At 36.4% G+C, this 27,511-nt stretch overlaps 2 protein-coding genes across 5 annotated transcripts; one reads left to right on the top strand and one right to left on the bottom strand.

The window, feature by feature from the left end:
* On the top strand, positions 1-25,680 carry LOC133518921 (uncharacterized). 4 transcript variants are annotated; one of them, XM_061852706.1, is made up of 4 exons: positions 21,780-22,305; positions 22,919-22,981; positions 23,122-24,211; positions 24,663-25,680. In XM_061852706.1, the coding sequence occupies exons 1-4, from the start codon at positions 22,196-22,198 to the stop codon at positions 24,669-24,671; spliced, it is 1,272 nt and encodes a 423-aa protein (XP_061708690.1). In that variant the 5' UTR covers positions 21,780-22,195; the 3' UTR covers positions 24,672-25,680. The 4 variants fall into 4 exon arrangements, with proteins under 4 accessions (XP_061708692.1, XP_061708690.1, XP_061708689.1 ...); XM_061852707.1 differs by having other exon boundaries at positions 21,786-22,305; positions 23,122-23,818; positions 23,900-25,680; XM_061852708.1 differs by lacking the exon at positions 21,780-22,305 and adding an exon at positions 1-4,007 and having other exon boundaries at positions 23,122-25,680.
* Positions 9,486-13,528, bottom strand: LOC133518651 (uncharacterized). The gene is made up of 3 exons (XM_061852332.1): positions 13,193-13,528; positions 10,587-10,784; positions 9,486-10,136 (listed from the first exon to the last, which is right to left on the bottom strand). Exons 1-3 carry the CDS (start codon positions 13,262-13,264, stop codon positions 10,065-10,067), a joined length of 342 nt encoding a protein of 113 aa, XP_061708316.1. The 5' UTR covers positions 13,265-13,528; the 3' UTR covers positions 9,486-10,064.
* Positions 25,681-27,511: the final 1,831 nt, after the last annotated feature.

The following is a 27,511-nucleotide window of genomic DNA, read 5'->3' as shown; positions in this document are numbered from 1 at the left end:
TTACTACATGGTAGGGCTAATCTGTCTTTATGACGTAGGTACATGTGATAGGTGCAATGATCTTTGGCCTTAGTATAATTAATATCAGCATTAATTATATTCATAAGCAGTTCAAACTTCAGGGTTTAGGTACATGTATTTTGTTACCACAAACGAAAAAACGAAATCCACTTGACGCGTCCTTGTATCCGTAATACGGATTCCGTACGGCCTCAATCTACTCATACCTCAAAGGTTCAAAGGTAATGCATGCTAGGTCATTACATTATTACTATATATGCTTATTTATAATTTCATATTTATTGCGTGCTACCAAACCAAATAAACAGGCAAATAAACCTCAAGATTTTTAATGCCGAATTTCATCAAGCTCGTACTTACGAGAACCTACATTCAAAAACACGCCTAACTACAGATGTAGTGAATAATCCTTTCCCATCGTATTTTCTCGGAATCGTTCGTTTTTGTCATGTGTCTTCAATCAACCTCAGTACTTTTGATATCGAGACTGACTGAAATAGCAAGACACGTTCGTGCGTTTCCGTGAAAATACGATGGGAAAGGATTATTCACTACATCTGTACCTACATTCAAATATGGCTAATTTTCCTAAATATATCAAGTTGCTTAAAACGTAATGCCTGAATACAAATCCCACGAGATAGTCAGCCGACATTAGCAGACGGAGTCAGAAACTCATTAAGAAAGCAATTATAAATCGTAAACACACAAGAAAGGTCAAAAGCACTAACATCTAGGTCTGTATTCTTATCGCTCAAGAGTCCAACGCTTGGATGAACCAGTCTAAGTGTTATCTAAAATTCTTGCATTCGTGGCAGTCTTCGTGCTCGTGATCTCTTGACCGTCAATCTTTGTAGACCAAATTTAACTTTAGTCTGCTCAAAAGTCTTCTTAGTGACTTCTGCCCGAACATAAGTAAATAATATAAAATATTGTCATAAAACATGGTGACAGGACATAAACTTGCATTTGACAGAGCATGTTAATAATGACAAAGTTCATATAAAAATCAGCCGAACCTTATTTAATGTAAGGTGAAATGTAGCACTTCAATGGCCTAAAGATTTAGTGGTGGGTTTGGTTCGATGCCCTCTTTTGAACGAGGGTATGAAACTGGGGTGGTGATGTTATTCGTCATTTTATGAACGAAGTGGCGTCTGTCTCAAGTGAAACAGAAAACGTAAGAAAATAGACCCTAAGCAGTAAATTAGTGCAACCGATATAAAGGTTAAGATAAGAGATAGGCAGAGTATTAGCTAACCTAGACATTTGTAACAATTATGCGTAATCCGAGTGTTCATTCGGATTGGATTTTGTCAGCATTCGACTTACTTCCGCAAGCGTTTGAAATACAATCCTCGGTATTATTTATTACCATACATATAATTTTGACTCTTCACTGACACTCCAAGAAACTAAGGACACCTCATCAGGCATATTGCCATCATCCCTGATAATGCCAGTCGGCTCAAGAAGAGCAGGCACATTGATGGTGGCAAGAGACTGACGAATTATGTCAATAAGCGACGCATGTCTTGAAAAAACAACCTGCACTTTTTTGACAAGATAATCCATGGTGTCCCAGTTCGTCCACGTTCGTGCCACAAGAGCATATGTGTGACGTACATACCGAAACCCCGAGTCGCACACCAGTCGCCACTCTAATAAGGGAGGTCGGATCCAAGAAAATACCAGTACTAGGTGAATGGTGGGCATGTAGCCAGTAACCAGCTTCCCGGGCTCCGACCGCCAAAAGCCTTGCGCGATCTGGACCGCTACAGTTGTGTAGAAGAGTATTGTAAATTAAAACGTTATTAGTATATTAACATATATATCGGGCGTGTTTCGTATTTCGTGGTAGTTATCTTCATTAACAATTTTTACCAGATATGACGGTAGGTATTTTATTTGATCAATCACTCATTTTTGCCAGGAAATGTTCTATGTCTGTTTATCACTCAACGATATTGGTTGTTCTTAGATAATGCCTGCGATGTAAATATATCCCTGTTTGTATAAGCCGTCCAAGCGCTAACGGGGGTTCTGGGACCGAAAAGCTCCATACAGCATATCCGTCATTTAGTAACCCGCTTCATTGCCCAGATTTGGTGGTGGTGCTTTAGATGCGTAGACGAGAGCGCGCCGAGTTCTCAGCTGAACTGAACCATTGTAACTGATCTCCATGGGCGTCGCCAAGGGGGGGCAGAATAAAATTTCTAACTAAATGTATGCCCCTCCCCCTCCCCTTGGCCATCAGCCAAATGAACTTCAACGCCCTTGCTGATCTCGATATACACAAAGCTGCCTTTCCACAGAGGCGGAGATGAGAGCAGACGTGCGGAAATCAACCTTCTCCACTCTGGTGGATTACCACCAATGATATTCGTTAATTTCCGCACGTCTCCTTTCATGTCTACCTCAGTGGAGCCTAATAACCGCACTCGGTCGAAGAGCGCATTGGTTCGCTTAGACTTTCGGATTGAAAAAAATCCTTTATCGACCCACTCCCAAAGCAGATACGGAATCTCAGGACAGTCAGCACCATCTTTATAATGTGTCGCTTGGGAACACAACCGTGTTTATGAAAGCCATGCTAAGTGAAGCCAAATGCGCTAACAGAGGTTCTGTGACCGAGAATTCCCCCCATTTGCCAATTAATTGTCAGCATTATTGCCCGGATTTGGTCGTGTATTCCCTCGAGTGAGCACTAGCGAATCGAATTCTCGGGCGATCCAGAACACACACATTCTGTGACTTCGAGATGTATAACAAGCGAACCTTATTTTCAATGAACTGCAAAATTGATAACGGGTTTGGTAACAACTAGTGGCAGGGCGTCCATAGAGATCGAACCGGTTTCCCTATTTTTCAATTATTGAGCTCCATATCCTATGACTTTCCTAATTTTCAGCACCATATACTTCAAGACTCAGTGAAAAAAGTAAGAGAAGCTATACCTAACACCGAAAGCTTCCAATGGTTCCACGACAGTGACTAAACGCATTACTCGTACATTTTTGTGTCTTATCTAGTCCGTTTAAGCATTCGACTCTCCTTTGTTATACATAAAACCATGTGTTTTTTTTGACATAACACCATGTATAAAACACCGCAACAATATGAGCATAATCAATCGACATATATCACGTATATCGGAACCACTTCAACTGGTTCGCCTTTGGCAAAAACTGGCTCACGCTCTGATCGAAATAGCACCACGTTTGTGGAAGCCGTGTTTAGCTGAAGCCACACGCGCTAACAGGGACTGAGACCAGGGACCGACTCTGTTTTAACAATTTGTTAACACCTCACATCGCTAGAAACTGGAAGCTACACGCGCCGCCCGCCACATTTCCTTTCCACCTCGTAACCTCGGTCGTCTGTAATTTTTTTTTTACTGCGAGTTAATTAGTTTAAATAATGTTTACCGTATTTTTGTATAGCCACTAGTAAATATTTCATTAAAACCCCCTCACCCTATTAATACGCCCCTACCCTATTAATGTATGCCGAATTGGCAGGCTGGCCTATTTCCAATCTTTGACAGCCGGCTAGCTCAATTAAAATACTGCATTTCCGCCTCAGAGGATATAGCTCACATCCCATTTTGATGACCTTGAGTCGTGCCATCACGCATCAAATCACGCTTCGTGAGCCTGTATCAAAATAAGATGACAACCACATCAATTTTTTAAGACAGAACCGGCTCCCAGGAAGCTCCATACAGCGCTTCAGCCAATTAGTGGCCCGCTTTATCAACTCCGGTTCTACGGCCTAAAACACTGTAGTTGCTAGCTAGAGTAGACACACAGTCTTCGTCAATGAGGTAGGCCCAATTATAGTATACGAATTCTTAATTCAACCATTAAAAAAGCGGCCAAGTGCGAGTCGGACTCGCCCATGAAGGGTTCCATACCATTTATGACGTATTAAAAAAACTACTGACTAGATCTGGTTCAAACCAATTTTCGGTGGAAGTTTGCATGGTAATGTATATATTTTTTTTTAGATTTTTCATTCTGTTATTTTAGAAGTTACGGGGGGGGGGGGTTTCACTTTGGAAGTGTCTCTCGCGCAAACTATTCAGTTTAGAAAAAAATGATATTAGAAACCTAAATATCATTTTTGAAGACCTATCCCTAGATACCCCACACGTATGGGTCTGACGAAAAAAAAAATTTTTTTTAATTTTATGACGTATTAAAAAAAACTACTTACTAGATCTCGTTCAAACCAATTTTCGGTGGAAGTTTGCATGGCAATGTACCTATATAATTTTTTTTTTGATTTTTCATTCTGTTATTTTACAAGTTACGGGGGGGGGACATTTTTCCACTTTGGAAGTGTCTCTCGCGCAAACTATTCAGTTTAGAAAAAAATGATATTAGAAACCTCAATATCATTTTTAAAGACCTATCCATAGATACCCCACACGTATGGGTTTGATGAAAAAAGATTTTTTGAGTTTCAGTTCTAAGTATGGGGAACCCCCAATATTTATTGCTTTTTTTCTATTTTTGTGTAAACATCTTAATGCGGTTCATAGAATACATCTACTTACCAAATTTGAACAGTATAGCTCTTATAGTTTCGGAAAAAAGTGGCTGTGACATAATCGGACAGACAGACGGACATGACGAATCTATAAGGGTTCCGTTTTTTGCCATTTGGCTACGGAACCCTAAAAAGGACCATTGTTATGAAACTATTGCATAAATTACTATATTTGACGGGCATCAAATTAGCAAGCTTTAAGAAAAAAAAAAACTATAGGTAAATTATATAAACTAAACCAATTTAGGTTAAGATTTTCGTGCAACACACGCATAGTGTAAGAATACAGTATTTTCCTATTATTAAGTTTATCGAATTTATCATACTATCGCGCAATTAATGAATTTTGCTATGCATATTGTAATGCAGAGTACATTTATCGTTCAAATTGGTTTCCGTCAATTTATTAACGAAAAATCTAGGGTTGTTGATGCATTTATTTTCCACAGGATATTATCCAATAAATTGCAGGTGCAGTCGATTTATTTAATTGAGTTGTGCTAATTAACACCCGGGCGCTGCACCAGAGACAAGAAATAATAAAGACTTAAGAATCTCCATAAAAAGTTGCTTTATTCTTCGTTAATATAGTATCAGTTAAGCCAAGCCTCAGTACCATGTATTTTGTATGGCCCTGTGACTTACGCTTATTGTGATGTACGTATTGGGTGGATTCTTGAAATGTACTTTTGCATCATTTTACTGGTCGTTTGAATGACACCTACCTAAGACACCGGTTTTAAGTAAATAATTTACAAGTAATAATATGCTAAAATAAATTTAATGTAACATTTAAAACTAAATGCAGTAACGATGCAATTATACCTCCATATATTTTTTGTAATTTTCCTGCATAAAAATACCAGGAGAATCACGTCAGGAAGATAAGGATAATGAATGTTTATTACGATAACGGTTAATTTATGTACATTTGTTATAAATACACAAAAACCCTGGGAGCTATTCAATGGTATTTTTGTTTACCAAGTTTATTGGTGAAGGGTAAATAAATATAAATCGACGCTATACGATTATCTGTCGACGTTTGTGGATGTGGTTATGTATACGAGTAGATAGTGCATAATATTTTAAGCAAGTTAATCGCACAAACATTTTTTTAGCAGTACTGGAATATTGGGTTATGCCATTTGTATTATAAGAAACATTTTATCGACATTGATAGTCTTTAATATCTACTCGCATTTTATTATACCTACAACTACATCCTACTAGCGGCCAATTGCCAATTTTAACTCCAATATTAAGAGGAATCCACACGTACTACGTGTGATTAAATTGTCGAGATGCGACGGAAATCGACGATTCCCAATATAGTTACCACCGTATATATGTATTGTATAGGTAGCAACTCACTACTAGTGAAAGATTTTGCAAGTGCATTCATAAAGTACGAACTTACGGCCCGATTCGAAGAATGAGATACGATAACGATAAGTTCTGGTTTAGATAAGATCTCATTTAGATATTTTTTGTATGTCGTATAATTGACAGAAGCAGCTCGATTCGGGCAACCAATGTCACTTAGACGTTAGAAATATCGTAAGTAGATCTTATTGGGATCACAGCAGAATCGAAATAAACGTCAATTTTGACATGTCATTTAGCTATCGATCTTGAAGAAGATCTTTCCAAGATCTTAAACGTGTCTTAATCATTCTTCGAATTGGGCCGTTATTCATTAACTGTGGGCCAAATATATCATAGTCTTCCTTTTGTCGCCGTCGGTGTGAAAAAATATCCTCATACCTCAAACCTAATCGCCCTAATCGGATGCTGATTTGAACTGAGAAATGAATATCGACTTGACCTCACTTTGACATTACAAGTATTCACCCATGCATCTCTCTTATCCTTATTATACATACATATTTTGCTGCAAGCGAGGCACGCTGCGAGCAATTATATTTTAATAACAGATTTTTTTATGTTCAATAAATGTCGCTTCAGGCCGCGCAGCCGATGCCAATCGCTTACACTCCGAAGCGATCGAAATGCCACTGTCGCACTGATAAGGAAGAGTAATAGAGAGACACAGTGTTTCGTTGTGGTAGTAATTGCAATTGTCACGTTGGCTAGGCCGGCTGTTCTTTTTCTCTTTCACTGACAGCTCATTTCGTAGCGCTTCGTTACTACAAACGCTTCGTGTGTTTCCCGCTCTGTAGCCAGAACTTGACGTGATGATTTCCTGCATTATAATGTCCAATGAAGTGTCGCAGTGAAGTTCATTCACACCAATAAATAACTGAGAACGATTATGACTTACGAGCAATAACATATAAAATAATTGTGTGTTTCAGTATTACGTGATTGCTATTAGATAAATAAGCAAAATAGCGAAAAGTTAAGTATTCTGCATATTGATCGGTGAAAGAATAGTGCTTATTACTTAGTGCCCACATTTTTAATTAACTGTAAATATATAAATATTGGGTCAAGCCGGACGGACTGCAACCATTTGTTTTTGGTATTCAGTTTCAGTAGGTTGGTGATATTCGGCAGAATTTATTAGCCTATTAGATATAACTAAGCTCATAAATTATCATAGTTTTCTCGACTTCTGTCTATTCTCATACCCACTTTTTGCAATCCTGCACCAAATTAACTGTCACTGTTTAGCCCAATGGTTGACTAGTAGAGAATGCCTTAAGGAACTCTTTTTTTAAATTTGAGCCATAAAGTTTAAATAAATAGATATACATATAAAATACAGCCATGAATCCACGATTATACACTATCTTTTTGCAATAGCATATCTACAGATAAAATAAATGAATTCAATATTTATCTTCAATTTTTCATAAGTCTTCTTTAATATTTAGAAAGTAATTTCATATGTCATTTGGGACCATAAAAATTCTAATGTGTAAAGTTTTTTACTTTAATGGTTTCAAAGAAACGAGGCCTAGTTCGTTAGCTGATGAAACGTGAGGTTGGAGAAATGCGTGTTTAATGTTGTCTTACCCTGGGGAAATTTGATATAATAAGTACTGACGCTTTAACAATCCCTGTATCTTTAACTCGGTATCGGTTTCCTGCTAATTGCTCACACATATTTACTTACGTGCGTACATCGGTACAATAGTAGATTGTTATCCAAGGGATGAAGGCACCCATTTGTGTCGAGGTAGTTTGGCGCTCGAACGCAGTGAGAGCGCCAATAGTCCGAGACTAAAATGGTGCCTTTCACCCGAGTTTAACACTCTATTATCTATTCCGAATACGAGGAAAGTAAAATACATGTGCATTTAAAAAAACACGGCTAATAAGGAATAGAAAAGAATAACGAAAAGAAAATACAATAAAATAAAACATACCTACATTAAAATCAGCCATGAGAAATGAAGAAAAGGTAGTGTTTTTTAACCTATCTTTAGCACCTTGTACCGGATAAATGGCCGTCGGGCCCATATAGCAAGTATGCAGACATTAAAAATAAATACGTACTAACACTACATTATCCCATACATTTTATTCATGAGAAAATAAGTAAGGTCTCGCGGCTCTCAGATCTTGCTCTATTCGAAAGTACAGTGCTCTAGAGCAGAATCGTATCATTTTCTGCACACTTTTTAGAACAACTACGACCCACTTTCAGAGCATGAGAAATGAAAAAGTGTTTTATAGTCATACGAATAGTCTTAGTCGCCGCCATACAATCAAAATTACGCTCGCATTTTAAAACACCTTTCTGAAATAATATGTAAAATGACATGAACATTCAAGTAACATAATATAGTATAGGTATCTATGCCTGCTACTAGTTCCTTGCTAGAAATTGTAATAAGTAGGTACAAAGAAATTAGAGCGAACTGCTGCTTTTGTTTGCATAATTGACCGTAGCGTTATTTTGCTTTCGTATGTCTGGATACATACCTATTATAATAAAACTGTTATGGGGTTAACACAATATGTAGGTTTGATATCAAGGTCGCAGAGAGGTCAGGTGAGTCGCAGGGATTTTCGGTATTAAGCTGATAATAGTGATAATCGATTTGGATTTGTTGTTTTGATTTAAATAAACGGTCGAAACAGTGACTTTTAACCAAAATAAACTCGTCTCACATTGAAGAAGCACTAGGTAGTTTATATTCTTGCCAACAAACTGTCTTACAGTTTGGCAGAAGAAAACAAAATTGTAAAATCAGGGTTTTTTTACCAGAATAAATGATTTATTTATTATTTTATTTATTTTTTACTTTCAATCATTTTGCACTGGCTTTGGAGAATATTCTATATGTTTAACCTTTTTTTTGAAAGGTATATCCCAGAACTCCACTATCGGCCCGATTCGAAGAATGGTTATGACACGTTTAAGATCTTGGAAAGATTTTTAAAAGATCGATAACTAAACAACATGTCACGTGTTTTAAAACACGTTTATTTCGATTCCGTTGTGATCCCAATAAGATCTATCTACGATATTTCTATTTTCTAACGTCAAAGTGACATTGATTGGCCGAATCGAGCTGCTTCTGTCAATTATGCGGCGTATAAACTATATTTAAAATTTAAATGAGAACATATCGTTATCGTATCTCATTCTTCGAATCGGGCCGTAGATATATTTAATTCGAGTTAAAAGCTACTGGGGCCCAATTCAATCGTACAATAACATAGCCAAGTGGATAGCCATAGGATATCTATACTTCGCTTTTTTATCCTTTTGAATCTAATCAACACGCTATATACAGAATAACACTTAAGTCGATGCCGAATAAATTTGAAATCTAATAAAACTTGCGGTTTGCAAACACGAGTTTACTTTTTATTTATTAACGCCGTGTTTGCTCGCTGCTTGCCGCCATGTTCTCAATTCAACCACAACTGCAAACATGTATTTATAAAACTGAAAATATAAAATATACATTCTCAAATGACACAGACATGCAAATCATATAAAATATGCAGTTCATTTAATCAAACAAATCGTTGACAAACCACTTCTATTATGTCTAAGAAACAATTGGAATACTCATCTCAGTCACTTGCCACTTAGACATTTGTGTTAAATAGAACGAAAAAAATAACTACAAGGGTTATGAATAAATACATTACAAATACGGAAACGAGGTACGCGACTCTCTCATTTAAACATAGAAATTAAACATAGAAAATAAATATATAAATATGTAATTTATTTGAGTTTTATTTACAAACAGTATTCATTTCATAAAACATTATAATATTTTCAATGACAAGTCACCGTTTAATGCAAAGTCCGATTCACTACCGAACCAGAGGGCCTACCGCGAACCACGTTCGACGTGTTGTCTCCTTATCACACTTACGTAAGTAATTACAAGTGCGACAGAGAAGCAACACGTCGAACGAAGTTCGCGGTAGGCCCTCAGGTACACGACCCGCCCGTCTGTAAGCTAGGAATCCGGTTCGAGTCACTCATCGTCACATCTATAGTATTCCTAAGCTTCTTGTCCATGGATTTCTGGGTCCAATCGAGGGACCCGAAGTCACCGCTCAGGGGCTACCAGCTCGTCGTAGTTGTGTGTGCCGTGACAATTCTCGCAAACCATTACGAAATGCTGTGAAAAACAAATGTTGCTTACAGTATATGAAATATGTAAAACGTTGACAATATGAACGAGGTACGGAAACTTTACATTGTTTCAATGGTTTCAAAAGACGTGATCACGAATGACTATTAAGATTATTGATATCAAAGTTTCTGGCAATTATATACATACAATTAAATATATACCATATATGTAGTGTCCAGCATCAGCTGCCTGTCTAAAACTAAATAATATTAAATCCTATCATGAATACTGTCCCAAAAACATAAACATACATATACATGTACATTTCGAAAATGCAGATTTTTAGTATGGATATCATTATTAATTAAAATCGTTAAGTTAATAAAATTGCATAAATTGGGGTTAATGTATATATTTAAATACTGAAACACCCATGAAACTATTGTAGAAAAACTCTTTTCCGCGCTCCACCCTAATGCTCTAATAATTACTTACGAGATTATGCTGCATCCGCAGCAGCTGCATGGCCATGGGGAAGTTCTTTTCCGACTTGGGTGCGTACTTCTCCATGAGGGCGACGGTCTTGGCGGCGAGCTGCTCCAGCTCGAGCAGCGTGGCTGGCTCGGGCCGTTGGCGCATCTGCTCGCGGCGCCGGCCATAACGCGCCCCCCACTGGTGGTGACTGCGCGTGCCCTGACCCGAAAATAGTGGTAAATTAGGTAATTTCGCATTCATATAAAAAAAAATGTGGGCTCTATTGTATTGGATAACACTAGCTAGTTTAGTGTTTAAGGTGAGATGGGGTAAGAATAACAAAATTTATTTTGCTCGACGCAAGAGAAACTCTATGACGATTATATAAAGTGTTATTCATGCCCCGGTGTTCGTCTGACCCTATCTCAGTACAGTATTTACTATATTATCGGCCAGCGGCGGAAGAAGTAGATTTTGCGACAAGTACACCAATAAATAACTAGAAGATTTTACTAGTTTATAGATATAGTACCTACATTCTAGCATTAATATCCAAAAATAATACCAAGATCACATTTCTTTTGTGATATGAGGAACAATTTATTGAAGAATGTTTGGCTTCATCTGTTATGTTGTTTTGTGTTCACGTCACTGACATATCATTAATTAAGCCCATTTCTATTAGTTAGGTAACTATCCGATTACCCTCAAACTTGGCATGTGTGTGCCGTTAGAATGATAATGCAAAATCAGATATTTTCGTTTTTGTAGCATTTGTTTCGATTATACTTGCCACGTGGTATTTATTAAGTTTTTGGGCAGCGCAATATTTATTTTAAGATAGTTTAAATAATTACCTATCTAAAAACATATATACTCGTACCTACTCGTATTTAGGACATTTACACAAGCTCAGAGCTCAACGAGGGGGGGGCGGGTTTAGGGTCGGCAACGCGCATGTAACTCCTCTGGAGGTGCAGGCGTACATAGGCTACGGAGACTGCTTACCATCAGGTGGGCCGTATGCTTGTTTGCCACCGACGTAGTATAATAGTTATTTGTACAACAAGAGAGCAAAGTTTGATATTTCTTCGAGTGCTTGTTTTGAGTCCCGTGCAAGCGAAAGATTCTATAATAGATTCACGAGCGTAGCGAGTGAATCAAATTTAGAATCTTGAGCGTAGTAAGGGACTCAAAAGCGCACGAGATGTAAATAACTTTGATCTCGTGTAGTACACAAAATTTTTCACGTCAGTCAGCCATCAAAAAATACAACCTGAAAAAATGTAATCCGTCTTCATCACTATTTCACTCATGTTTTCTCACTGAAGGTATTCTAACAATTAATTTTAATTACAGCAATAAAACAAAACGAAAGAAATTTCAATAAAATGATACGAAAATAATGAATTAACGAACATCAATTATTGACACTTCATACGTCAACTTTTTTTGTTAAAAAAAACTTTGTAAGATACGGTCCGAATTGCGGATACTACTATTTGTCAACTATAGTAGAGATCGTTAAAAGTCGTTAAGTAGAATTATTTACTGCGTAACAATTGCGTAAATTTGTATAATAAAATACGTAAAATATGGTATTTTTATTAAATTTTAAACTTTTATTTCATTAATTAATTATTACGAATGAAGACTCGTAGGGTGTTTTGGACCGATGCGGTCTGACTTATTTCGGGGGTCTATTATAAACCGTCAATATATCGTTGAATTACGTATGCACTTTTTTGTCTCTTTCTTTTTGAAATGACGTGAAAGGGACAGACAATAGAATCCAAATACTTCGAACTTGTATTAGGCCCCGCACGTTGAAATGACATTCGAATATGAAGGTCACTTGAATGTTATTTTGTCTCACTCAGTGAGCAAAATGCGATTTTGCTCACTGTTTTTAAGCAGCAAATTACCCTTGTTCCAGCTGCTGACGTGAAAAAAATATTCATGTTTTGTACGGGATAGTTACACTAAGTATATATAGTTTGAGATTGTGTAAGCTTGACAGTTTTTTTTTTAATCCTCCAGCTCCAGAGGAGTTACATGCGCGATGCCGACCTTTACAGTCCGCACCGGCAGGAACACACTATGAGTAGGCTCTAGTGTTATTTGGCTGCGTTTTTCTGTAAGATCGAGGTACTTCCCCAGTTGGGCTCTGCTCTAGATCTGGAATGTCATTCGCTGTGCTGTGCCCTACCACACAAGCGAGATGACATTCACAATGCCCATATCTCTCTTTTGGACGTAGTTTAAGGACATACCCGGGTCCAACATTACAGCTCAATTATCAAATCATTTAATCCATGACAAGATAATGCTCAAGTGGGTCTCTATTGTTTCCCATAAAGTTTTAAGTCATAACGTATTGTTTGTCCGCATTTTCGTTAGCCATAATTCGGTTTTTCACAGAAACGCGTAACTTTTCAGAATTGCCATAAAACAAACCAAACCTAACCTATCTACTTATAGGAGAACCTAAGGACATTCTTGAAAAGTTAACGGTTTCAGAGTTATGACTAATGATAATATGACTATCATTACATTATGACTTTAAATAATTATGTCAAGCAAAGGGATCCCTGCTCAAGTATATAGTTATAGTGTATAAAACTTACTTGGAATCGGTTACTGCCTCTCTCTCCCACGGGCCTTGCGACTTGTTCCACGGGTCTAGGTAAATTCACCATGATTCAATTTATCTACTTCTTGGCCAACGATAGATACACTACTAAATACTAATAGACCCTAACAACGATTTTATAACGAATTCAAAATCTTTAATATTTCTTAATGACCCTCATTATTAGATTTCTTTTATTAATGTTATCAATAAATTCGCGTATATGCTAATTACCATCTCATTATGTAATTACGTTCTGCAGAGACTGCTTTACCAATAAATAATTAAATCACGTAAAAACAATTCAGCCCATTAATTTCAAAGAGATACAATTTTACCTAATTGGTATTCAATTTACTTAAATTAAAGAGACGAAGAGAGAGAGTATAGGTGAATAAGGGTATTTAGTTAAGAACACAAACCAAAAATACGTAATCTCATGTAACCTCTACTATTGGCTATTAATGTGATGATGACACATATCGAATTTAATAACAAAATCTAGTAAAATTGATAGCAAATGAGCAATTCATTGCAATTATGTGGATATGCGGATATTTAAATAATATATGGAAATTATAAAAAATACACGACCTGAAAGTTTCAAATTTTAAGCCTGTTTAAACTTCCAAAAAGGAATAAAGTAAGGGTACCATTGGAGTCCTTACATTTTATCGAAAAAAAGATCGTATGGCAACTATATAAATATGCGCAATATTTCACTGACAGAATAGCAATTTTCTTGGTTTTCATACTTCAAGATGGGCTCTCAGTGACCGTGACGTCACGTTCACTTATCGGTTAGTTAGGAGCGTTTCGCGAGTGAAGTACGACTGTTGGACTTTGACTATCATTTCTGACTTTTTATTGCTTTAATGCAATGCCTCCCATTTATACCTACATCAGATCCTAAAAACAAAGCTGATCTATTGATACCATTAATAAAAATTTGACATCTAGCCCATTATTTGGAGCTAATATGGGACAATGGGTTAGTAATGGCCTTAAGGGGGAGGATGTGCAAATACATATTCCATATTCACATAGCTTTGCTTTTAATATTTCAGATACTTACGGTGACAGTCCCGTATATACGGGACGTATGGCAACCCTAAGTGTGAACTTGTGAAGTGAGTGCTGGAGAAACTAAAAGCGATGATCGCAGAAATGTACCTACATTTCAAAGTCACACCAACCTGCCGCCAAATAGCCTCATCTCTCACATTTTAAAATGACATGCTTAGGTACCTAAATTACATGAAACTTAGCGTGAATATTTACGTAAGAAGTCCAGTAAAGTAAAACTTCTACTCGCTCTAATTTCTTTGTTATACAATCTCTAGCAACGAGAAGAACATAGTACCAGACAGAAAAGTTAATATGTTACTTGAAAGTTTATATTATTTTATTCACAATATACATAATAGATATATACAGAGGTATTAGGTACTATAACTAGGTAAAATCTAAAATCGGCCATTGAGACATTGTACCAAGGATGCTGGCGGCTTTTCCTCGTTGTATCGCAATGCTGATACGTTGTGCCAGCTCTTCGGTCACCAGTTACGTCAACCAGACAGAGTTAGTTCTATTAATAATTACCTACTATAAGTTATTTTAGTTACATAACTAGAGACTGACGACCCCACAGTCAAACTCATTGTTGAGTTTTGTGGGGCTACGATTATCTTTAAGAATACCACTGTATTTTAATAAATAAATAATAATAATAATTTATCTCATATCTAAAGTACACACAACAACAGGTGAAATAACAATATTACAAAATATAACATTTTTATCCTTGCAAACATACAAATTAAAGTCAGAAACACATGTCGTCTCGTTTCATAAGTACCGCAAGAAGACCCAAGGGCCTCCTTCCGATTTTAAAAGTATAATATAAATTTGATATTGGCTAGCACTCGAATACTGGGTAGAGAACGATGCAAATAAATGAATACCTATCATATTTAAAAATTAATAGTTTAAAAAACACTAGAAAAACACGTTTTTATAAATGCACGTAAAAACCAAAAAATTAAGCGGTGCATTTGGGCAATATGCATTTCGCGGCCAAGCTGTTCTTTTTGCTCAGGATCTATTTGAGATAACTGTAAAACTTCCAAGTTAATTATATAATAGGTTTGTTATAACCTTGAAACCTGATCGTGTTCAAAGTCCATTACGTGACCTTTCTCACAAGTGCAAACACGACTGATATTCCATCATGGAATGCCAGTGCCTATCTTCCGGCTTCAACGTCAGACCTTTAAACCTAATCGTGGTCAAAGTTCATTACATGACTTTTCTAACAAATCCAAACACAGCTATGATACGATGTTCCATCATGAAGTTCCAGTTCATATCTTCCGGCTCCATCATCAGATCAGTTCGACAGTACCATATTATTGTATTGTCATCAGAACTACAGCTGCCAATTTTCATGACGCTACGACCCTTGGAATATGGTTAAATTAGTTACCTTAGATTCCATTACATAGTTAGTTACATACTCGTACATACAGGTGGACCTAATAAAAGCGTATTAATAAAAACGCTTTTATCGCCCTAGACGGAGTTTGTTGTTTTTATTTGGTGGTATGAATATTTGATAGATACCGATCTTAGGTAATACCTATAAGCTAAATAAAAGCTACTTCTCGCAATTTGATAGTACTGAACTGTACTCTTATCCGTAATTCCGTTATTTTGATGAAAATGTAATAATTGAGTCGCTTAACTTCAAACGGACCTTTTCTTACAAGTATGTACCAAAATTCTAAAATCTGACCGTTGTATTTATCCTAGTTTGATGTTAAGCGACTCTATAGTATTTTTTTGTTCAATTGTTTTTTGTTTTTGTTAAATATTTGGGGATAATGTTTTACACAGATCGTCCCAGACCCAAACTTAACAAAGCTTGTAGTATGGATACTAGGCACACAATTATATAAGTACATAAATAGTCAAGTACCTACTTGAAAACATAAAAAAAAAAACATTCTTAACTCAGGAACAAATATATTCATGATAAACATGAACAAATGCCCTTACTGGGATGCGAACCTTTTTTTATACTACGTCGGTGGCAAAAAGGCATACGGCCTTATGATAAGCTGTCTCCGTAGCCTATGTACATCTGCGACTCCAGAGGAGTTATATGCGCGTTGCCGACCCTAAAACCGCCCCCCCCCCTCGTTAAGCCCTCGTTGAACCTTCAGCTTCACCGGCTAATAGGCTAATATCGATTGGTCATTTCCGTCATAACATCAGATAATTACCATAAAAAAATCATATTGAGTTCATAATATTTTAGCACGGCTCCAAGTAGGCACTACCCTCATAGACGTGCTGTGGGTTTTAATTTTGGGTCTACCCAATTTTATTTTTGACAATAACTTGTTAATATCTGAATACGCCCTAAGCTTAGCGTAGCTGCTGTCGCTATTCGTCATCTCGCGATTGACAAACGGCCGTCACGAACAGCCGCCGCGTGACTCGCTCCCTTAACGGTTGCATAAATGTTCAGGCACTGATTTTAAAACAACTTCCAAAAAGATGTTTATATCGTACTCTCAAATTGGCATTTCTCCAAGTTAAATTCTAAGACAGACATTTAATTTTCCATAAAAATGGATTTTCACTGAACATACGTCCCCCACGTCAAATCGGGAGCTTTTATGGTCCTCTGGTTTTGATTTGATCGATACTGAATGCGACACCTTGTATAAAATTGCTAACTGGAAGATTTTTTTCTACGCTTCTATTCGTAGCACTTTGTTAACTTTATTTCAAGAAAAAAGGAAGTATTTTGGCTGAAAGAAGTGTCGGTACATCAGCCAAGACCCGAAATTCGGGTTAAAGATATTTATTATTATCAAAAGAAATTAACATTTCACTTCATGAGACTATTTACATACATGCCATGCAATTGCGCCCGTGAACTTAGATTTTATACTTACATTATTTACAAATATCACAATAAATTCAAATCACTTACTGCGCCCTCGTCTCAGATACCATAAGGTCTATGCCGGTCCTCATAATCTTGACATGGTGTCGATATTTTGCTACGATTCAGAAAACATGGGGGTCAATCGGCAATCTAATGAAAAGATTTGGCACAGGCTCTTTTTTCACTAATGTGACTACCTGGTCCCAACCCTGAAGGGAAACGGCCTCTTTGGAGGTTAATCCGATTTCCTTATTATGTTTTCCTACGCCAAAAAGCGATTGGTACTTAAACATTAAATTATACATAAGTTTCAATAATTTCAATATTGCTACGAGCCGGAGTTCAAACAGTTTTGTCGCTAGCCTATCTACGCTCTTTTTACTATTTATTTTACTATTTATTACCCTCTCAACTCCAATCACCTTTGTAGATATTTATGGCAGGGTATCTGGAGGTTACACTGGTTTGCTTGAAATGAAAGCTATCTCAATGGGAATGTCAACGCTCACATAATCCGGATGAAGCCGGCAATTAAAATACTTATCCCTCCGTTATTTCATCCGGCCGCAGACGCGACAAACTCTAGCTTTGCTGGCCCGCAGACAATCCAATTTTTGGCCGATTATCTATTATGCACGATCCGTGCCTAAGGAAATCCAATTTATTACCGAATTGTTCGATTTATGTATAGATTCACGGCAATTTCTCTCAGATTTGCTCTACAATAATAGTTTGGTAATTCATCTAATTTTCTAAAACTTTAATCGATCGGTAGACCTTGACCTGCTAGCATGAGATGCTTTCTCGCGCGCGACTATATACATCTTGCGCGACTGCAAGTAGGGACACTAGGGACTGGCGCGCGAGAATGCAACTCATGCTAGCAGGTCAAAGTCTACCGATCGATCAAAGTTTTAGAAAATTAGATGAATTACCAAACTATTATTGAACAGGAACTATTATTATTCAACGGGAGCCGAGTCCGGTCTGTCATGAATGTGGCGTGGGGGGGGGGGGGCATAGCTTCCCTGGTCCAAGCCCACCTACACATCGAAATTAGCCAATTTGTATTCAGTTTTACCAGTAGGTCTTCTTGGCAATTTACTATATTTCGTAGGTATGTATATAGCCTATATTTAGTCTAATAATAGGACTCAGACTAAACTATACAATAATCCTTAAAGTGTAAATTATTACTAAACCTTAATTTGCAGCCGAGGACCCTGTGGACAAAAAGACTGGACAACTCATATAACCCTTTATTAAACCATATGTATAAAAGTTACCTCAAACTTTTCCCATTAAATTTTCGAATCAATAGCTAGTCACATTTATGCCCCGGACAGACGGGGCAATTTAGTTTTGATGATAGTGCAAAGTCAAATGAAAGTTGAAAATCAAGGATATATGTCTGCATTATTATTTAATTTATTATTATTTATTTAATGCTTGATAACTTTCATTTGCCTTTTGCACTCTTATCAAACCTAAATTGCCCCCGTCTATCCGGGGTATGAAAGGCATTATTGTAGTCGTCTCGACTCGAGCCGTTACATTACTATCAGTTCTGCAAGTTTAAGGATAGTTTACCAAGTGGGGTTAAACCTGTTTGCGTTGGAAGTTGGTTATCAGAGCCCGAAGTAAAATATTGACGTTGTCCGGGAGCTCGCCGCGATGCCGTGGCCTAATGAATTTTCTCCTTAACAAGTTTATTTAAGTTGGGATGATTAATGAATGACGTGCTCGCTGTACACGTAATGAGGTGAACACTGAACGGTCGCGTCATTGGAACCGAAGGCGGTAAGGTGACAGAAAATAATTCCGTTGATTAAACTGCGCTCGGTAAAATCGAATAAGAAAAAGACCCAACGAAAGGTATTTGTTTAATAAAAACTTTTTTACGACTACTACATTTAGAGATTATATTGATATTAGATTGAGAGATTTAGAGTTTTGGAAATTAAAAGTGTGATTAATAGTTTCAAGCTTTTTCTTTTAAACATTTAATCTCCAACATTTATTTATTTACATAAATAACTTTTTTTTAAACCGGACAAGTGCGAGTCGGACTCGCCCACCGAGGGTTCCGTACTTTTAGTCTTTGTTGTTATAGCGGCAACAGAAATATATCATCTGTGAAAATTTCAACTGCCTAGCTGACATACAGCCTGGTGACAGACGGACGGACGGACGGACAGCGGAGTCTTAGTAAGTAATAGGGTCCCGTTTTACCCATTGTGTACGGAACCCTAAAAATGACCTAAGTTGCGTAAAGAATACAAGACTTATTTTTGATCTCTTTCCTTTTTTCTAGGTTTAAGTTTGCTACCCCTAGGGAGTAAAACTCAATACTGGTGCCTGGGCAAGCCGCCGGAGCGAGCGTGCGCGAAGGACTGCTACCATGCAAGATACAAAATACTAATTTTACTTCATATTTTATATATATTTTCACTACACCAGCTCGTAAAGGCTCACTTGGTTGTTCAAAAACTGATGAGGAAATTTTATCCACATGTGTGACAAAGTAAACTGATGCAAATTATGCGTTGTTTCCGCATGTAGGCTGGTAGCATTTACTTATAAATTATGATTTTTAATTATAAAATATTCATTTGGATTTGATTTGATTTAATATTCTTTGATTTTTTACGCGTTAGGATAGAGTTGGTGTGGTGAAAAATTTTGTGTTTGACTCGGTGGCAAAATTTCTTTAACTCTCGTGCCTTGAAATCCTCGCAACGCTCAATATTCCACTTTTAAATTTTGGTATATTTCTCTTGCTGGGTATCAATAATAGCACGGGCGGTTAAACAACAACTTTTCCCCCTTGTAAAACAAATGACTATTTCATATGTGAAGTGAAAAATAAAAGTCACTAAAGCAAAATCTTTGTTTTAATCGCTCACTACACTCAAGACTTTCGCTACTTGATTCTGGAATCTAACTTTTTATTAAAAAATTTTTTTAACGTGATCAGTTAAGTAGACTTTTCGTAATCCCAAATGCACGTACGGAACCCTACACAGAGCATGGCCCGAGATAGTCTGGCCGGTTTTTATATTTACATTAAGATAAGAATTAGGAACTATTAAGAATTGTAGCAGTAACAACCGAAAATCCATGTACTTCTTTCTTACTCGCTGATCCTAAAGCAAGCGTAATTTATACAACAACAAAAATGATCCGACATAATCTTATAAAAATACAAAAGTCTTTTATCGTAACTTCCACACAGCACCTTTGTTGATGTTAAGATCGAAAATCCCTGTTTGCGTTTGGGATGATCCTTTCAGCAGCCGCTGGCTGACTCATCAATCAGCTAGTACTCATGACACTCCCCTAAAGTGGACTTCAGTAGCCATTTTGTAATCCTGCACTATATGAATTAACAGCGATCTGTGATACGAGAGAAAGGGGATATACTGCTTTAACTGACCTAGCTGCCATTTTATCAAGTACCTACATAGGTACAATAAATAAAAAACAGACAAAACGTGAAACATGTATTTTTGAACAATGAAACAATTTTTTATTTATTTTATTCTTTGATATTTGGAGAACCTTTACACCTCCAAATCTTATTAATGTCATTATTAATGTGTATTATTATTTTTCTCAGACCGTGGGGACCTTATACATCTCCAAACTTAATGTATTAACCGTGGAGACTATACGTCTCTGTCATACTGTATAATATATTTGACTTGGTACATACTAGTTATGTATTCTGTAGCATTAGTTTATGAGACTGCTAGTTTAACAGTCCAGACGCGGTTTATTTATTTAGTATACATTTTATTTTGACACTTGGAGAGACTTTACACCTCCAAATTTTATTAGTATTAGTACTCTGACATTGGGGACCTTTTACATCTCCAGATTTAATGTGTTTTTAACCATAGAGACTATACATCTCTATTGTATTGTAGTAATTATTTATTTTAAGATTATTATAATGTAATGTTTACCCAGGTATTGGCTGTTGTATTTATAATAAATGTTGTTATGTATTTTTCATGTCACTATATGATGTTACTATAAATGTTGTATTGACTTGTAAAAGAACCCTTGAGGCCTAATTGCAGAATAATTTTTTGTTTTTTTTTTTAATTTTCCAAAAGCATAGCATTGTTGCTCAGCATTGTTTTTGCTTGCACAAAAACGGTGTCTCTCACTCATTCCATGAAAATTTGTCAAATAAATCTAGTGATTAAATTATTTTTTTCATAAGTATCTCATATCACCTATTCGGAAAAGGACTTCTTCTTCCTTGCTAAGAGGGATCAAAGTGGCACGTTTTGTTGTAGGACATTTTATTGCCAATATACGATATATATAAGGTACTATTTTTCATACTTTTTTTATAACCTAAAGAATATTTTGAAACATAATAATTTCCTTATACGTGATGTGAAAAGCAATATGGCGGATATCATATCACACTGGATGCGATTCGCATGTCGCTTCGATGTTTGATCGAGACAACGCTATGCGCGTGTTATAGCGACATCTCGCTTGCACATCGAAGCGACGTGCGAATCGCATCCAGTGTGATAACCGCCTATGTGTCACGTGGTAGCAAAAGGTGGTTCGTTTTTCATACTAATGTATTTATCCAATTATGGGCAAATGGAGCATGGTTTTACAATGAAACCACTTCTATTAATAATCAACTTGATATTTGTTTCCGGGAAATTATGTTTTTGTAATAAAAACATTTGAATAATAGCTTAACTGAGAACGATATTTTAGTTAAAATTTGTCAATGTGTGAGTGAACGGTGACAGCGTCGTACACTAAGCATATGTTCAGTGTGTGCGTTGAAAGGCTACGTTGCGAGCTGGCCGAAAATGCGACGATGCCGCTCTTCACTCCGCACGGCTCAAGCGCGCAACGAGGCGTTTGTGTCATTGATAAATTTCATTTCATTAAACGTCACTGTCATTCTGATTGACCGGCACGCGGCACCGGTAGTTTGGCGGCAGTCTTGTTGTTTCTTGTTTCGCTAGTTTGATTCTAATAGTGAACTTTATCGAGAGAATGCCACAAACATCCCGAAAAGATTATAAAAATCATCAATACTCAGGCCCGAGAAAGAGTCGGAAACGCAGCCATGGGCAAATGAAACGATATCACGGAGAAATCAAAAGGTAAGTTCAATGGAGGCTGACTCTTCTATATCTTTTTCACTATCCCACTATATTATAAATGTTTACATGTTTGTTATTCAATCATTCAAGAGCGGCCGTGTCTGGGACTTAGAAAATTGCAGTGTGATATTTTTTTCCTAACTTAACACTAACTTTTTATTACGTTATGTAGGAAATGTTCAATAAGTATGTTTCGTCATGTGAAATATCTCCCTAAGACCAGTAGTTCTGGAGATAGGTGAGGTTGTGATGGTGAGGTTGCTTGTTGTCTCACCTATCTTGCCTCTGTCACTTACATTTTCTCCATAATGGTTGATCTTACGAGAAAAATGTCAAATGACAAAATATACTAAATGTAACATTTCCTACATGATAAAGTAATAAAAAGTTGGTATCCGGTTGGGTTAAAAATATCACACTGAAATTTTATAAGTCCCAAAAATGGCCCCTCTTTGCTACTGTCCTGTTATCCTGGAAACGTGAGATCCCCGTGGGATGATGGGTTCGGACAGCCTTTGACTTTTAAAATCATAACCTTCTCATAGTTGCTTTTTGTATGTACTTACTGATTCTGTTCTGGAGTAAAAGTTTTATCTGTGTATTTTTTTTTCAGCCGTACTGAAGTCTGGTGCAAGAAGAAAAAACCGAATGATGATAATGTGCCTTCCAGTTCTATGTATGTGTACCTATCTACATAAACTCAATGTTACAATAAACTGAATGACAGAATTCTTTGCTAAATGATCTTCGAAATATTGACATTTTCGTTTTTATTCAGTTTTTGTAGTATCATTGATGATTTTATTTTAATTTTAGAGTGGACACAACAGTTAGATCATACAGTTCCCGCTGTAACTATCATACAGAAGCAAATAATACCAAAAATGAACAGCATAGCACTGAAAAGGAACCCATAATGCAATCTATGGACATACATTGGCCAGTAATAGACCCGACAGTAGAAAGCCACAAGTTGAAAGTTGAGTGTGCGCCAGATGAGTTGAATGGTTTGTCTGGAAACCGAATCGTAGACATTGCACATGTCCTACAGTGGGCATTCATACTAGAGAGACACCGTTCACAATGTGAAGGTAGTTGCATTACTTATGTTGCTGAATTAAAAGATGGCTTCAACAGCATATTTCTTTTCCAATGTAGTATGTGTAAAAAAGAATTTAGATACTGCAATGAGAATGGTCAGAAGTTGAATAAATCTTTTGTTTGGGGAACACTGACAGCCGGCAGTTACTATACACAGGCCGCACACATCACAAACTTGATGGATATTCCTACATTATCTGCAAACAAGTTTCGCAAGATCGAGAAAACTTTAGGTGATGTCTGGAAAGATCATCTAAGTGACGAAATAAAAAAAAACGGAGAACAAGAAAGGGCTATTGCCATACAAAAGAATAATGTTGATGAAAATGGTATTCCATATGTGTCAGTGTATGTCGATGGTGGCTGGCCTAAGCGATCCTATGGTCATGACTTCAGCTCTCCATCAGGCATGGTAAGGAGAGCTTATAATTTCGAATGTATATTTTTTATGTATGTTCATGCATTACTTTTCCATAAATATGTACTTTTTCAGGCCTGCATTATTGGCAAGGAAACAAAAAAATGTCTTTTCCTAGGCATAAAAAATAAATATTGCTACCATTGCCACATTTATGAGAAGGAGAATAAGCCAGTGCCAGAGCACACCTGTTTCAAAAACTATGAAGGACCATCAACAGGAATGGAGTCGGCCATTGTTGTAGAGGGATTTCAGAGGAGCCAAGAGATGCATGGTGTCCTATATTTAAATTTTGTTGGGGATGGTGATTCTTCAGTATATGCACAACTGCGAGAAAAGGTCTCTTATGGAGCGCAGATTAAGAAAACTGAATGCAAGAACCATGTGGTAAAAACCTACCTATAATGTATCCGACCAATACTGCCGGTTGGCTTAGTTGGTATTGTGACCTTGCCTGCGAAGACGATGGTCATCCCAGTAAGGGCAATCATTTGTGTGTTGAACACAGATATTTGTTCCTGTCATGCATGTTTTCTATGTATTTAAGTATTTGTATATTATATATATCGTTGTCAGAGTACCCGTAACACAATCCTTCTTGAGCTTACTGCGGGACTGAGTTAATCTGTGTAAGAATGTCCTATAATAGTATTTATTTATTTAATACTAAGTTTAGTCACTTTGTGTAGTCACACTACTATACTTTGGTGTATGATATCTAATTTACCATTTCATATTTCATAGTGCCCAATCAAGTTACCTATATAATTCTGTTTCCGGAAAATCTTCCCTTATATGCTGTATAACAGTATTGTTTACTTCCGTCAATGTTTTTCAGGTGTTATAGAGGAAGAAAAGGCCATTGTGGAAATTAAATGTTTTCCGTCATTGGCTCGCAATAGCCAGGATATTTTTTCCGCAGCCAAAGAACGTAAAAAAAATCCTATATGGGTGGATGATCGACACTGGAAATTGACTAATAAATAAAAAACACAATTACTAATTTCAGGTTAGAACTACCTACGATAAAATAATGTAATTTTTATTACAGTATTCATGAGAGACAGTTTTGATAATGGGTATTCTGATTGCAAATCCAGGGCCAACTGCGGGTGACACAAATGATGAAATGTTACTTCATTTGTTACATTTCCCCAAGTTATGGCATTACAGTTTTGGAAGTAGAGCGCGACGAAACTTTTATAGAAAAGATGTTGCCAAAACTAGTAAACTTTTATAAAAATTGTATATTGCCAGAGATTGTACTGCGAAGAACAAGGAAAAATCTAAAATGTATAGATGTTTCTTTGTGGAGTAAATGTAAATAAAAAAACTGACTTATTTTTTACCTTTTTATGACTTTCATAAGTGCATTGTCATATTGAAAAATAAACTATCTTTAACTGAACTGTTCTTTGTCTGTGTCCCATTGTAATTCGCGCGTGATTAGAATGGGATGGAACCTAGTCATGGTGACTTGAAATATCGGAAAAATTCAAAATTATGAAACCTTGTCTAAATGAGGTCATCGGCTAGATTTGGTCTTACATACCATCTTATTCTGTTTTTAGTATTAAATTTGTTATAACGGCAACAGAAATACATCATCTGTCTAAATTTCAACTGTAGCTATCACGGTTCATGAGACACAGCCTGGTGACAGATGGACAGTCAAGTCTTAGTAATAGGGTCCCGTTTTTACCCTATGGGTATGGAACCCTAAAAAGAAGGATTATGAAATATCGAACTTAAAACCTTAGTCCTAACAAAGGCTAGTGATAGTATTGAATTTAGGGCATTACAAGATGTGTAATTTTTTTATACTGGTAGAAGATTAAAACACCATATTTAGTTTCTATGATTTGTTTTATTTTTGTATAGCACTGCACTGCAACAGGGCTAGGCACTTCCATTATTATATTTATGCCCATAAAATACTTAAGCTCTCTGTGGGATCCTTGTAATGCTTCATCAGGTCTTGCTTGACAGTAATAAAACGTGAGAGTCAGAATGGCGGGTGTACCTAAATAAAATCAAATGAAAAGCATACCATATTTTTGTACCTAATTTGTACTATTTAGTACCTCGTTTAAAAAAAAATTGTACCTCACGGTACTTAAAGCTTTATCATCAAAAAACAGGTCACCCGCCATCCTGACAGTCAGAATGGCGGGTGTATTAGCGTAATAGTGCCTAGCTGACCGTGACGAACCACCTTAACACTTGAATTCTTCGATACGCTCAGGATTATATTTTAGAATCCCGAGCGTAACGGCGGGTTTCTATTGTAGGATCTTTCGCTACGTTTAGAAATCAATGCGGCGTACGCCGTAAATGTCATTTTGCTCCCTTGTGACTCTATCTTCTATTTCTTGCTGTGAAATAAGCTCTTTTCATGCTCATTGCAAGACACATACCATTATTGTATTAACTGAACTTATCCACGCACTGTAAATACTTTAGTACAGAATTCGAGTCATCAAATCATATACTTACATAGAAAAAGGATGATAAAAAATAGACACCCCACTCGAAAAGATAATTTCTCCTAGATATAAATACATTCCTCCATACGGCTACAATATAATAAAAATATAGATAGACATCAGCGCTAAGTTCAGAAAATTGGAAATTACCCTTTAATTGTCCATTAGAGCGTACGCTTATGGAACGGAAGGACAGTAATTGCTTGTGTGATTTGATCCAACCTCCTTTTTGACATGAAATTGAATGGGAACTAGAAGTTAGTAAAATATTACACGTAAAAGCTTTTAAGGGCCATAACAGACTGTCAGTTATCCGTGTTGTAAACTGTATCAGAAAGCGAATAAAGTTGTGTTCCAGAACGTTAGTGCCTATCCTATCAAAATATTATGAACGGACGGGTCGAGTTAATATCATTGTATCAGTATATCAGTATTCCTTATACATTCAATGTCTTGTTTTTAGATTGTACGACTATAATGACACCATACGTATTACAACATTTACAACCGATGTTATCTGTGTACGTTTTATTCAAATATTTTATTATTTTCTATAATAACTACAACATTAGGTATGAGAAACTTCAAACAAAGTATATATAATAATTCTAAATTAAGCGTTGATATCATATATTTCATTGTCAAATGATATTATGTTTCAATCGGTTCCCTAATAGCTTTGGAGTATTTATCTACTCGTGAAAGTCGGGTCGGTATAATCATAATTTCGTGATCAATCCACTGCCTGTAACAAAGTTGCGAACTTGTTTAATTAAACGTTTATGCTTCGTGAAAGATAGCTGTTAAAGTTAATTTAAATCCTGATGAAGTCATTTCACTTTTCTCCTGGGTTTGACAGCTTTGAAGATTTCTACTTTACCAAACTTACAAATGATAAATCCAAATGTAAACTATACCTTCCTATATTAGGGTACCTTAAGGTGGTTCGCTTTTCATACAAAAAATAATTGCGTTTTATGAGTTCATACACACACACACTACTACTACTACTACATAAATATGTGCGCATCTATCTGCTTTCGAATATTAGTTTAAGCTAAATTGATAGACAATTTTCGTTCATACAGAAATCACGCTAAAAACGTTATTTTGGTGTTACATTGATTAAACATATAACGTTTTTTTGCGTGATATCTGTATGAAACAAAGTTTTTCTATCAATTTAGCGCAAACTAATATT

Source organism: Cydia pomonella, chromosome 6, assembly GCF_033807575.1.
Source record: "Cydia pomonella isolate Wapato2018A chromosome 6, ilCydPomo1, whole genome shotgun sequence".
Classification (NCBI taxonomy): Eukaryota; Metazoa; Arthropoda; class Insecta; order Lepidoptera; family Tortricidae; genus Cydia; species Cydia pomonella.
Note: the sequence above shows the minus strand (reverse complement) of the source record. Positions and strands in the feature narration are given on the sequence as shown.